We start from the raw sequence: 14139 nt of genomic DNA on the forward strand, positions 1-14139 counted from the left end.
CTACATAATTTACTCCTCATATATACTTTCAGACTTCAATAATATGAAGTCCTGGCAGGTTCTGTGGTTTCGCTTATTGCTATTGATTTTTATTCATCGCCATAAGTTTTTTCATCGTTTGGATAGGAACAGTATTCTCTTGGGCTCTATGAAATCATTACATAGATTAGGATGGTTCTGCCCCTTCTGGAGAGACTTACCTTTCACTGTGTCAGAGGCCCATCTTAATCCTGTTTCAATACTGCCAATTTCTAAATTACACTAGTATTTGTATTCCTTGACTAAAACTCATGGCAGTCTTGGTCTGCAACAATGACTTCATGAAAAATCTGGTGTTTCCTCTTTTATTTCTTCAGATTTAGATCCCTCTTGCAATTTCGTGAAGTTATGAGGAGGGTGCTTGTTAGTTTTTGCTGGGTTTCCTTTACTTTGTGATTAAAGTTCCTATGATCTCAGTCTTCAATTAATGTCTGCCAGTATATCCACAGAGTGAATTCTGGCCTGCTCTTTGCATCTTAGTCCCTTGTTTATCTAAGAAAATACAACCCAAATATCTGAGGCCCTGCTCTCTTTTCATTAAGAGTGGCTTTGGAGATGAGTAATATTGAACAGAGTTAGCCTCAATTCTCTTTTTTCCTTTCATCTTTTCTTCCATCTTCCCTTTCTTTTATTGCATGCTTTCTTACTCTGTTTCTTTTGTTGTTGTTGCGATGTTTTTGAACATATCCTATTATTTCCCTAGGACTGCCAATCTGAGATCGCTCTACTAATGTTTCTACAGAAGTCAATTTTACTTAAATGTAACTTGGATTTTAACCCAGGTTTGCTGTTAGACACTTAGTGCTTTTCTGTCTGAGAGCTGTAAGGCAATCTTTTTCAGTGATTGCTCATGCTCCCTGTAATAGTATTTTTGACTATTGATTCACACCAGCTACACTCACAGACACTGCACTGGCATTTGCTTTTGTATTTGCTGACTGCTTTGCATGGGCCCCTACAGCCCAGCCCAGCTGCTGAGAATATATATAAACCAGTCTCTGCAGTGAGAACTGAACTGCATCAGACAGCAGGGGGAGCAACATGAAGTCACAGACCCAGGTCCTCATATCCCTGCTGCTATGGGTGTCTGGTGAGAAACTCAAATTATTATAATCTTTACACAGTCACTTTTTGTAGATGAGAAACTTAGAGTCTGCCAGACTCAGTATTTCATATTTCGATAATAATGCTCTGACAACATGATAGTACAAATATATTAAATGACTAATTTCAACTGTTTTTACTGTCTGTGTTTGTGTTCATATGCATGTTCATTGTGTATTCCTGATTGCAGGTGCCTGTGCAGATATTGTGATGACTCAGTCTCCATCCTCCCTGGCTGTGTCAGCAGGAGAGAAGGTCTCCATCAGCTGCAGGTCCAGTCAGAGCCTTTATCACAGCAGCAGCAAAAAGAACTTATTGTACTGGTACCAGCAGAAACCAGGACAGTCTCCTAAGCTGCTGATCTACCATGCATCCACTCGGTACAGTGGGGTCCCTGATCGCTTCACAGGCAGTGGATCTGGGACAGATTACACTCTCAGCATCAGCAGTGTGCAGGATGAAGACCTGGCAGTTTATTACTGTTTGCAGGGTATTAATGCTCCTCCCACAGTGATTCAGCCTCCAACACAAACCTCCTTGAGAGTCTCCCCACCTGCCTGCACCACACACAGCCCTGGCCCTGCACACTTCCCCCTTCTGTGTAATAGCAGGTGTGTCTGAAAAAGTGATGAATAGTTTGCCGAGCCCAGTACAAATTATGGGTTCAATGACTCTTTTGTCTTTTGGTATGAAAATACAAAAACAACTCAGGATTATCATTCATTTCCTTCTGTAGGATTTGGGGGACATAAAGGAGGCCAACAAATCACTGTAAGAAATCTGAAAGCTGATATAGATGTTTTGAAACATCAAACTGCTGTTGGAACACCAGAAGTGTGACAAGGATGATCAGGATAACTAGTCTATAGAATTCTGGGTAGAAGAGACTAAAGTAAATGGGCAAGACTTGACAAAGAACAAGAAAAAAAAGAGAGAGAGAGAGATACAAAGGGCCCCAGTAGAAAAATGAGGCTGTTCAAGCAGAGCCCTGGGAGCAGAGAGGAAACATCTGCCAAAAGACTGAGGACAGATGTTTTGCACTCAAATACAGCAAATGCAAACTCGTGCCCACCCTAGAAGACACATACCATACCAGCCACATATCTTTACTGAGTCCCACATTTCAGAGGTTTTATAACAAAAGTTCAGATTGAGAAATATGCTAGAGGGATTGATTTTAGAGGGGGGAAAAGGCTGAAAATGAAATCTGAAGCATCAATATACCAATTTGAAAACTCCAGAGAAGATTCAAGAATGAGAGAGAAGGCAAACCAAGTTCATAGTAATGCTTGGCCAAATAGATGGGTAATGTCTCTGAATCCCTGGGGAAAGACAGGCAAGGTCAGTTGTTAGGATTGGTGAGTGTCAGAATCCATCTATGTGAAGACAAAAATGCCTTGGCAGGAATATTGGAAGATAGTGTCTTTAAGATTTAGGATGGAAAAGTGAGTGGTGTGTTCAGCAATGATAGAGGAAAACCAAAGATGTAAAGACACAGTAGTTAATGAAAAAATATCTTGTTCTAGGTATAAGATTCTGTTGGGAGTGGCTGCATTGTCTTCTTCTGTGGCCTGTGACTAGGATCAGAAGGAAGGAAAAGAAGAGCTCCCCTATCAGGAGACTTGGGAAGGAGCATGCATGTAGAGGGTAGAGGAAGAGAGCGATTGGGACTGGAGGAGGGACGGAACCACAGGTGGGATACAAAGTGAATAAAGTGTAAATAATAAAGAATAAAAAAGAATATGTTAGGGGTTTTTTGGTTTTGTTTTGTGTTTTTTTTTTTTTTCAATGCAGTTTATTCAGGAACCTTGAACAATCCTCGGACCCTGGGGAAAGCCATCCCACACCTTAAATAGCCTCTGGGTAGCCAACCCAGGCATGCCACGTGGGCAATACAGATAGGTCCACATACATGGAAGCAAGCCAGATCCTCAGGCTTAGCCAAATGTGGAATTGTTCGTGACAGAGAGCACTCACCATCAGGAAGGTGGAAGGCAGAAACCAGCTCCATCTTTAAGGCATAGCATTCCGCAGCTCTCTACACTTCCCCCTTTTTGCTTTAGACGCATCAGGCAAGAGTAGAGGTCTGATCTCTGATATTAGAAATAAATTGGGACTTTGTACCGATGTTCATTTAGGTGTCATCCACCCAAAGAGCATCAGACCAGTCCAATACCTTTTTCTCAGAGGCGGGACCTGGGGCATCAACCACATGCAACCAGACATGCTCTTCTCTGGGTCCAAAGCGGCTGACCCTGAGTGCAGTGCTTAGCCTCGCATCCTGAGCGTAACATTTTAGCTTTTTATGGTATCCAAACATGCTTGGGGAGGATGTCCTGCTTCAATGGCTGTAAAGGCCTGAATGATCATGGCTGCATCACACTGTTGTGAGACTCTAATCTTGCATATATACCACAGGCAAACCAAGGAGACCAACACCAGAAGGCCTGCTAACGCTCCCATGCCCGCCCATTCCTTCAGATGATTCATGGCTGCAGCAATCCATGATGATAATCCTGTGGCTAGTCCTGCATCCACTCTGGTGGAATTTACTGTGACAATGTCCACCCTCAGCTGCTCCATCGTAGTAGCGAATTCTCCAGTCCAATTACCTAAAATATAGCTCGACAATAGTTTAGACAGATTTGCAGAACAGGAAAAATTCTCATGTTATATGCTAGTGACTCAAAGTCCAGCATATTTTCACTGACAGCCAAGTTGAGCCATTTGCCATAGGGTATCAATTTGCTCCTGCACGAGGTCAATCCTGATTGAACACCATCAAGCTTCCTTTTAGTTGAGCATTTATTCCTTTATGTACAACTAAGGCATGAGCTACATTGGCTAAATGATTATTCAGGGTCTGCGCAGTCTGCCCAGTATGACTCATGGCTAATGCCCCGGTGGTAGCTCCAACAGCTGCCAATGAGATGGTAGTAACAATGGTGGCTGTAGTTCCAAGATCCCTTTTCTGTCTGAAGAGAGTCATATCGTGAGGGGCATCAACAGGCACATTCACCCAGTGAGGCATGCAAGTAATCAGGGCATACCTAAATTTACTAGCATTCCAGCATTGGGCAAAAAAGCAAGTATCATTACCACAATTACTTGGCTCCATCTGGCTAATAATGAATTAAAATGGGGGATATAGACAAACAGGTGTGGGCTTATAGGAAATATTATGAGAAGCCTTAACCCCCTCGTTGGAACATCCTGCGTCAGTTCTAGAACTAGCAATGGTGGTGTCCGAGGTCTGAGTAGGTTCAGGAGACCATTGCCCCCAGGGGCGAGACGTGCTCCATGCCTATTGACTAACTCCATGTTTTCCTCCACTTTTGAAAGTCATTTAAGGTTCTTAAATTATTTTTTTCCCTTTTTTTTAAATTTTTCATCAATTACACTTTATTCATTCTGCATCCTTCCATAAGCCCCTCCCTCCTCCGCTCCCAATCCCACCCTCCCTCCTCCCTCTGCTTGCATGCAACTCCCCAAGTCCACTAATAGGGGAGGTTCTCCTCTCCTTTCTGATCTTAGTCTGTCAGCTCACATCAAAAGTGGCTGCATTGTCCTCTACTATGGCCTGGTAAGGCTGCTCCCCCGTAGAGGGAGGTGATCAAAGAGCAGGCCAAACAGATTATGTCAGAGGCAGTCCCTCTTCACATTACTATGTAACCCAATTGGACTCTAAACTGCCCTGGGCTACCTCTGTGCAGGGGTTCTGGATTATCTCCATGAATAGTCCTTGGATGGAGTATGAGTCTCTGGGAAGTTCCCTGTGTTCAAATTTTCTTGTTCTCTTGCTCTCCTTGTGGAGACCCTGTCCTCTCCAGCTCTTACTATTTCCCACTTCTTACCTAAAATTCCATTCACTCTGCCCAACAGTTGCCCATCAGGCTCAGCATCTGCTTTGATAGTCTGTAGGGCAGAGGCTTTCAGAGGCCCTCTGTGGTAGGTTCCTAGGTTGTTTCCTGTTTTCTTCTTCTTCTGATGTCCATCCTCTTTGCCTTTCCGGATGGGGATTGGATATTTTAGTTAGGGTCCTCTCTCTTGCTTAGTTTCTTTAGATGCACAGGTTTTAGTGGGTTTGTCCTATGTTGTATGTCTATATGAGTGAGTATATACCATGTGTGTCTTTTTGCTTCTGGGACAACTCACTCAGGATGATCCTTTCCAGATCCCACCATTTACCTGCAAATTTCATGATTTCCTTATTTTTCATTGCTGAGTAATATTCCATTGTGTAGATGTACCACAATTTCTGCATCCATTTTTCAGTTGAGGGGCATCTGGGTTGTTTCCAGCTTCTGGCTATTACAAATAAAGCTGCTACAAACATGGTTGAGCAAATGTCCTTTTTGTGTACTTTTTGCCTCTTTTGGATATATGCCCATTAGTGGTATGGCTGGATCTTGAGGAAGCGCTATTCCTAGTTGTCTGAGAAAGCGCCAGATTGATTTCCAGAGTGGTTGTACAAGTTTACATTCCCACCAGCAGTGGAGAAGGGTTCCCCTTTCTCCACAACCTCTCCAGCATGTGTTGTCACTTGAGTTTTTGATCTTGGCCGTTCTCATGGGTGTAAGGTGAAATCTCAGTTTTGTTTTGATTTGCATTTCCCTAATGGCTAGTGAGGTTGAGCATTTCTTTAAGTGCTTCTCCTCCATTCCGTATTCCTCTACAGAGAATTCTCTGTTTAGCTCTGTTCCCCATTTTTAAGTGGATTACTTGGTTTGCTGCTTTTCAGCTTCTTTAGTTCTTTATATATACTGGATATGAGTCCTCTGTCAGATAAAGGGTTGGTGAAGATTCTTTCCCAATCTGTAGGTGGTCGCTATGTTTTGATGGCGGTGTCCTTTGCTTTACAGAAGCTTTTCAATTTCATGAGATCCCAATTATTGACTGTTGCTCTTAGAGCCTGTACTATTGGTGTTCTGTTGAGGAAGTTTTCCCCTGTACCAATTTGTTCTAGGGTATTTCCCACTTTTTTTCAAGCCGATTTAATGTTTCTGGTTTTATGTTGAGGTCTTTGATCCACTTGGACTTCAGTTTTGTGCAGGGTGACAAGTATGGATCTATTTTCATTTTCCTACATGTAGACATCCAGTTAGACCAGCACCATTTGTTGAAGATGCTATCTTTTTTCCATTGTATGGTTTTGGCATCTTTGTCAAAGATCAGGTGTCCATAAGTGTGTGGGTTTATTTCTGGGTCCTCTGTTCGGTTCCATTGATCCACCATTCTGTTTCTATGCCAGTACCATGCAGTTTTTAAAACTGTTGCTCTATAGTACAACTTAAGATCAGGGATGGAGATACCTCCAGAAGATCTTTTATTGTAGAGGATTGTTTTAGCATTTCTGGGTTTCTTGTTATTCCAGATGAAGTTGAGAATTTTTCTTTCCAGGTCTGTAAAGAATTGTGTTGGTAATTTGATGGGCATTGCATTGAATCTGTAGATTGCTTTTGGTAAGATGGCCATTTTTACTATGTTAATCTTGCCAAGCCATGAGCATGGGAGATCTTTCCATCTTCTCATATCTTCTTCTAATTCTTTCTTCAGAGATTTGAAATTTTTTTCATACAAGTCTTTGACTTCCTTGGTTAGGGTTACTCAGAGGTACCTTATGTCATTGTGGCTATTGTGAAGGGTGTTGTTTCCCTAATTTCTTTCTCAGCCCTTTTGTCTTTTGTATACAGGAGGGCTACTGATTTTTTTGAGTTAATTTTGTATCCGGCCACTTTGCTGAAGATGTTTATTAGCTGTAGGAGTTCCCTGGTAGAGTTTTTGGTAGATAGTCAATCACGAATACTATCATATCATCTGCAAATAGTGATAATTTGACTTTTTCCTTTCCAATTTGTATCCCCTTGTTCTCCTTCAACTGTCTTATTGCTCTAGCAAGGACTTCCAGCACTATGTTGAAGAGATATGGAGTTAGTGGGCAACCTTGTCTTGTCCCTGATTTCAGTGGGATTGCTTTAAGTTTCTCTCCGTTCAGTTTGATGTTGGCTATAGGTTTGCTGTATATCGCCTTTACTATGTTTAGATATGTGCCTTGTATCCCTGATCTCTCCAATACTTTGAACATGAATAGATGTTGGATTTTGTCAAAGGTTTTTTTTTTAGCATCTAGGAAGAAATATGGTTATCATGTGGTTTTTTTCTTTCAGTTTGTTAATATGGTGGATCACATTGATGGATTTCCTTATATTGAACCACCCCTGCATACCTGGGATAAAGCGTACTTGGTCATAGTGGATAATATCTTTGATGTGTTCCTGGATTCGGTTTGCAAGTATTTTATTAAGTATTTTTGCCTCAATGTTCATAAGGGAGATTGGCCGGAAATTCTCTTTCTTTGTTGAGTCTTTGTGAGGTTTAGGTACCAAGGTGACTTTGGCTTCATAGAATGAATTTGGTAATATTCCTTCTGTTTCTATTTTGTGGAATAGTTTGAAGAGAATTGGTGTTAGCTCTTCTTTGAAAGGTCTGGTAGAATTCTGCACTGAAGCCATCTGGTCCTGGGCTTTTTTTGGATGGGAGACTTTTGATGACTGCTTCTATTTCTTTGGGGGATATAGTACTATTTAGTTGATTTACCTGGTCCTTATTCTGCTTTGGTAAGTCAAATCGATCAAGAAAATTGTCCATTTTATTTAGATTTTCAAATTTTGTGGCATATAGACTTTTGAAGTAAGTCCTAATGATTGTTTGGATTTCCTCAGTGTCTGTAGTTATATCCCCCTTTTCATTTCTGATTTTGTTGATTTGGGTGGTGTCTCTCTGCCTTTTAGTTACCCTGGCTAAGGGTTTGTTGATCTTGTTGATTTTCTCAAAGAACCAGCTCTTGGTTTCATTGATTCTTTGAATTGTTTTATTTGTTTCCAATTGATTGATTTCAGCCCTGAGTTTGATTATTTCCAGCCATCTACTTCTTCTTGGTGTGTCTGCTTCTTCTTTTTCTAGGGTTTTTAAGTGAGCCATTAGGGTGCTTGAATGAGCTGTCTCAAATTTCTTCTTGAAGGCACTTAGTGCTATGAACTTTCCTCTTAGCACTGCTTTCATTGTGTCCCACAAGTTCGGGTATGTTGTGTCTTCATTTTCATTGATTTCTAGAAAGACTTTAATTTCTTTCTTTATTTCTTCCCTGACCCAGCTGTCATTTAGTAACAAGTTGTTCAGTTTCCATGTGTGTGTAGGCTTTTTGTTATTTCTGTTATTGTTGAGGTCCAGCTTTATTCCATGGTGATCAGACAAGATACATGGGATTATTTCAATCTTCTTGTATCTGTTGAGGCTTGCTTTGTGACCCACTATATGGTCTATTTTGGAGAAGGTTCCATGAGGTGCTGAGAAGAAGGTAAATTCTTTTGTGTTTGGGTGTAAAGTTCTGTAAATGTCTGTTAGGTCCATTTGATTCATGACCTCTGTCAGAGACATTGTTTTTTTGTTTAATTTCTGTTTGGTTGACCTGTCCTTTGTTGAGAGTGGGGTATTGAAGTCTCCCACTATTAATGTGTGGGGATCTATACGTGCTTTAAATTTTATCAATATTTCTTTCACAAATGTACGTGCCCTTGTATTTGGGGCATAGATGTTCAGGATTGTGATGTCTTCCTGGTAGAATTTTCCCTTGATGAGGATGAAGTGTCCTTCCCCATCTCTTTTGATTAATTTTGGTTGAAAGTCTATTTTATCAGATATTCGAATGGCTACTCCTGCTTGCTTCTTGGGTCCGTTTGCTTGGAAAGTCGTCTTCCAACCCTTTACCCTCAGGTAATGTCTATCTTTGCATCTTAGGTGTGTTTCTTATATTCAACAGATTGCTGGGTTTTGCTTACGTATCCATTCTTTTAATCTGTGTCTTTTTATTAGAGAGTGGAGTCCATTGATGTTGAGAGAGATTAATGACCAGTGGCTGTTAGATCTCTTGATTTTGATGTTGGTTGTGTGCTTGGTTGCTTTTTGTTTTACTGAAGTGAGGTTATTTATTTCCTGTGTTTTCTTGAATGTAGCTAGCTTTCTTGGGTTGTATTTTCCCTTCCAGTGTCTTCTGTAATGCTGGATTTGTTTGTAGGTATTGTTGAAATTTGTTTTTGTCATTGAATATCTTGTTTTCTCCATCTATGAGGACTGAGAGTTTTGCGGGGTATAGTAGCCTGGGCTGACATCTGTGTTCTCTTAGGGTCTCCATGATATCCGTCCAGGCCCTTCTGGCTTTCATAGTCTCTGTTGAAAAGTAAGGTGTGATTCTAATGGGTTTGCCATTATATGTTACTTGGCCTTTTTCCCTTGCAGCTTTTAGTATTTTTTCTTTGTTCTGTATACTTACTGTTTTGATTATTATGTGGCAGGAGGATTTTCGTTTCTGGTCAAATTTGTTGGGTGTTCTGTAGGCCTCATGTATTCTAATTGGCCTCTCCTTTAGCTTGGGGAAATTTTCTTCAATGATTTTGTTGAAAATATTTTCTGGGCCTTGGAGAAGGGAGTCTTCTTTTTCCTCTATACCTATTATTCTTAGGTTTTGCCTTTTCATATTGTCTTGCATTTCTTGGACGGTCTGTTTCAGGAATTTTTTCGGATTTAACATTTTCTTTGACAGATACATCGATTTCTTCCATTGTATCTTCTACACCTGAGATTCTTTCTTCCATCTCTTGTAGTCTGTTGGTTATGCTTACCTCTGTAGTTCCTGTTTTCTTCCCTAGATTTTTCCTTTCCATTATTTCTTCCATTTGTGTTTTCTTTAATTTTTCCAATTCTATCTTCAGGTCTTGAGTTGTTTTGTTTACTTCCTTCACCTGTCTGATTGTACTTTCCTGTTTTTCTTTTAGTTCCTTCAACTCTGTTTCTATCATTTCATTCAGTGTTTTAAGCATTTCCTTTCTAAAGGCCATAAACTGTTTGGCTGCAGCTTCCTCTATTTCTTTATGGATGGCAATATTCTGTTTGAGTTTATCTTCATCTATGTCTTTACGAATCTTATTTGTTTCCTCTGTTATCATCTTCATGAGCATACTTGTTAGGTATCTTCTTGGATTTCAGTTATGGTGGGGTGTCCAGGGCTTCTTGCCCCTGGGTAACTGGGTTCTGGAGATGCCATATTGCTCTGTCTTTTGTTGCTTGAGCTTTTATGCTGGCCTCTACCCATTGTGTTATCTTAGGTGTTTGGGGTTATTTTCTGTTGGTTCCTGGGGATCCTGTGGTGGAGAGAATCCCCTTTGCAGAAAGCTGGTTTTTCCTGAAGGATGTCTTCTCAGCTTTTTGGGTATAGTCCCTGGATGGCTGGTGTTTTTTCAGGAGTTGCTCACCTCAGGGATATAGACCTGAGTGGTAACTGTGGTCTTTGTTAGTCGAGAGGGTTCTCCTCTCTCCCAGGGAAGATCTGAGGGCAGCTGCCCTGTTTCTGGGTTTCTTGTTGTAAATTTAATGATCAGCTGCTGTGACCCAGTTGGACATCAGGCGCACCTCAACTGTTTGTGCCTGTGTCTGGAGCACAGCTGAGTGCTGGCACCTCGGCCCCACTAGACTGCTAGACTTTTTCTAGGGAAGGATTGGGTGATTTAGGTCAGTACAGTTTCCTTCCTTCCCAGTGGATTCTCTGGAGACATGGACTCCCAGTGTCTTTTTTTTGCCCTGGTGCACACTGCTCAGTGTCCGTCAGCTGGCTGGCTGCAGAAACTGCCTGTGCCTGGAGCACAGCTGTGTGATGGCGGCTCAGTCTCTGCCAGCTGTCTGGTGCGCAGAAACTGCCTGTGTCTGCCTTTGCGGCTTTTGGGAGCCTGAGTGCCTCCCTAAGCTGGGTAATTTTCCGGGGACCTTTTCAGGTTGGGTGTGAGCTGAGTGCTCTGAGATCAGACCCGCCGTTTCTATCTCCGGCGGCGAATTAGGAGAGCAGGCAGGTAGGGCTCTGTGCAGGAACCTGGGTACCTGGCTCAGGCTCCGGGCTGGCTCCTGGGGTACCTGTGGAACTCGCCCGAGTCTTTTCCAGGGGATGTCTGGGTGAACTAAGGCCAGTCCCAATTGTTTCCTGTACCCTGGGGTTAACTCTCGACTGAAAATTCCTGTCTCTGATAGTGTGGTGCACACGGTTCAGTCTGGGACCATGACCAGAGACACTGGCTTGTGGCTCTGGGCTGGGGCTGGTGCTGGCGGCCGGCAGCCAAGTGTCTGGCAGAACCAGGATCTCTTCTGTGGTTTAGCCGGGTGAGTTAAAAGCTGATTAAATCCCCCACCGTGGGGTATCCTCTCACCTGGGAAACACAATGACTGTTTTATGGCCGAGAGATCTGATTGCTGGTCACTGTGCTGATCCTGCTGTGCTGCTGCTCAGAATGAGAGTCCTCCCGGTGCCGCCATCTTGCCCCTCCTCCTTTGTTTTGTTTTGGTTTGGTTTTTTGACTGTCAATATGGGAGCATGTGGGGTAAGGAGGAAGAAATGATGAGTGTTAGGCTAGGCTAGGCTAGGCTGATTAAGGGTAGGGAGTATTGAGTTTGGAGATATGTGCAGAAGGGTCTGTGAATATAATAGAGAGAAGTTTATGATGCACAGCAAGGGAAAAAAGAGTGGCATCCATTACAGTGAGATAGAGTAAAGAAGTGGGGCAAGGATAAGAGGAGTTTGAGGACTGGGAGACTGGCAGTGTACAATTAGAGCCTGAGGAAGGAAGAGGAGAGTCTCAGGAGTACCCTGGGAGCTGTTATCAGGACAGAAAGGAAAAATTTATGGCAAATATGAAGAAGACATGTTTTCCTAGAAAAGAATAGCGCATTAGGAAATGAGGAGAAATAAACCTTGAAAGAAACAACTTAAGCGAGAAAGCTGGAGCGGTGTGGAGGTTGGTTGTGTATTCTGACTATGGGGGAGAGAGACAGGTGAGTGGAGCCCCAACAGTAGTATAGAGTGCAGAAAAGAAATTATAAACAACTCTTTCTATACTTTAAATTCCTCTCCCAGTTGTATAAATCACTTTCTCAAGTTTTCAATCATCAGACCCTAACTCATTTTTCCTGAACTGTCATAGCCTCTGACTATACAACTTAGACCTCCATAACTTGTCTCCTTTCATTTTTCTTGACATATATAACTTACTTGCCTTGTCTCATAACCTTTAGAAACTCATGCTAATCTTAGTGCAAAAACTGTCAGTAAGGTAAAATGTACATATGAAGTGGACTGGCCCAGGAGATGAGTGTTTGCTACTGTTAGAGCTACAATTAGCCATCAAGGACAGCAGAGATCCAAGGAAGATAAATTTAAGTAGAAGTAAAATTTAAACAGTTTTTGTATCACTTAAAATGACAGAGATTAACTTAGTTGGTTGAAGTATATCAAGTCTCATCTATCCTGAGAGGCTGCATCTCCAGGGGAAAGTGATCAAAGAACATGCAACCACGTTCATGACAGAGGCAGCCCCAGTTCTTCTTATTCAGGAACCACATTGACACTGAGCAATGGGTGGACACTGCCAACAGAACAAAACAATAGTCTACAGACAGGGAAAAGTTCTTCACCAACTCAACATCAGACTGAAAGCTAATATCCAGAATATATAAAGAACTCAAGAAATTGGACAGCAATTACTAAATTTTCCAGTTACTAGTGAGGTAGAGAGGTAAACAGAGGAATATGGAATGTTGGAAAGAAATTCTCTAACATTCTCAGTCATCAAGAAAATGCAAATCTAAACGACCCAGAGTTTCCAACTCACACTCATCACAATCCCTAAGATCAAATACTCAAGTCACAACACATAATGGATAGAATGTGGAGAAAGGAGAACCCTCCTCCATTGCTGGTGAGATGCAAAGTTGTACAGCCATTTTGGAAATCAATCTGGTGCCTTCACAGAATATGAGGAATAGTGCTAATTCAAGATCCAGCTATACCACTCCTTAGCATAAGCCCAAAAGATGCTGTACCATTCAACAAGGACATTTGCTCAACTATGTTCATTGCAGGTTTATTTGTAGTAGCCCGAATCTGGCAACAATCTATATGTCCCTCACCCTGGGAATAGATACAGAAATTGTGGCACATGTACACAGTGGAATACAACAGTTAAAAGCAAGGAAAACATGAAATTTACAGGCAAAAAGATGTATGAGATAACCCATAAGCACAAAGAATTTTAATAGTTTAATTCTGAGGGATGAAAGTGCTCCTGCATCCCATATACTTACAGCAGTGCTGTGACATGATAGCTCATAATAATTAAACATGATGATTCTGTAATGCCAGCCAGGAAATCATTGTGATGCACTTAAAATCCTCTAGGGAATTCTGTGCTAATCTTAACTTTCATAAGGTGACACAAGTGCTGGTGTCCTTTGAGCAGTAAGCCAAGCTGTTCTGAGCTGATTTGCATGTAATTAAGACATTAGTCACAGTGTACATTGATCAAAGTATCTTTACAGACAGCTTTTCAATGCCCAAAGAAACAGCCTCCAGTCCAGCTCTCAGAGATGGGGTCACCTGCTTTCCTGCTGTGGGGACTGCTGCTGTGGGTGTCAGGTGAGAGGCTACAGTTTTGAGAACAGCCCCTGTGGCCATTGCTGTTTCCCATGCCTTGCTGTCCCGATTATCAAAATTATGTTATTTAGGCAGTGCAGGCACAGGTACCAATATGATAAACAAATATGTAATGGAAAGTTGAGAAAGATAGCATATCACCTGCACTGTGGAGAGATGAAGAATTGGGTACTTGATGTGCAGTGAGGACCAGGCAGATGTGAGAGGCCTGCACTGCCCCCTGAGGCTATGGTGATGTTTGGACCCATGGTACCACTAAGGGCCAAGCTGAGCATTTTTCTTTCAAGGTCTGTGAAGAATTGTGTTGGTAATTTGATGGAAAATGCATTGAACAGAATTGCATTGAATCTGTAGATTGCTATTGTTAAGATGGCCATTTTTACTATGTTAATCTTTCTGAGCTGTGAGCATGGGAGATGTTTTGATTTTCTGATATCTTATTCTATTTGTTTCCTCAGATACTTGAA

At 41.8% G+C, this 14139-nt stretch overlaps 1 gene segment (V, D, J or C); it reads left to right on the forward strand.

Annotated features, from left to right (window-relative positions):
- The first annotated feature begins 1066 nt into the window (after positions 1 to 1066).
- On the forward strand, positions 1067 to 2835 carry LOC132653940 (immunoglobulin kappa variable 4-1-like). The segment is given in 3 exon segments: positions 1067 to 1129; positions 1334 to 1523; positions 2670 to 2835. Coding segments are annotated over 3 exon segments (294 nt in total).
- The last annotated feature ends 11304 nt before the right edge of the window (positions 2836 to 14139 follow it).

Source organism: Meriones unguiculatus, chromosome 5 (genome assembly GCF_030254825.1).
Source record: "Meriones unguiculatus strain TT.TT164.6M chromosome 5, Bangor_MerUng_6.1, whole genome shotgun sequence".
NCBI classification, from domain to species: domain Eukaryota; kingdom Metazoa; phylum Chordata; class Mammalia; order Rodentia; family Muridae; genus Meriones; species Meriones unguiculatus.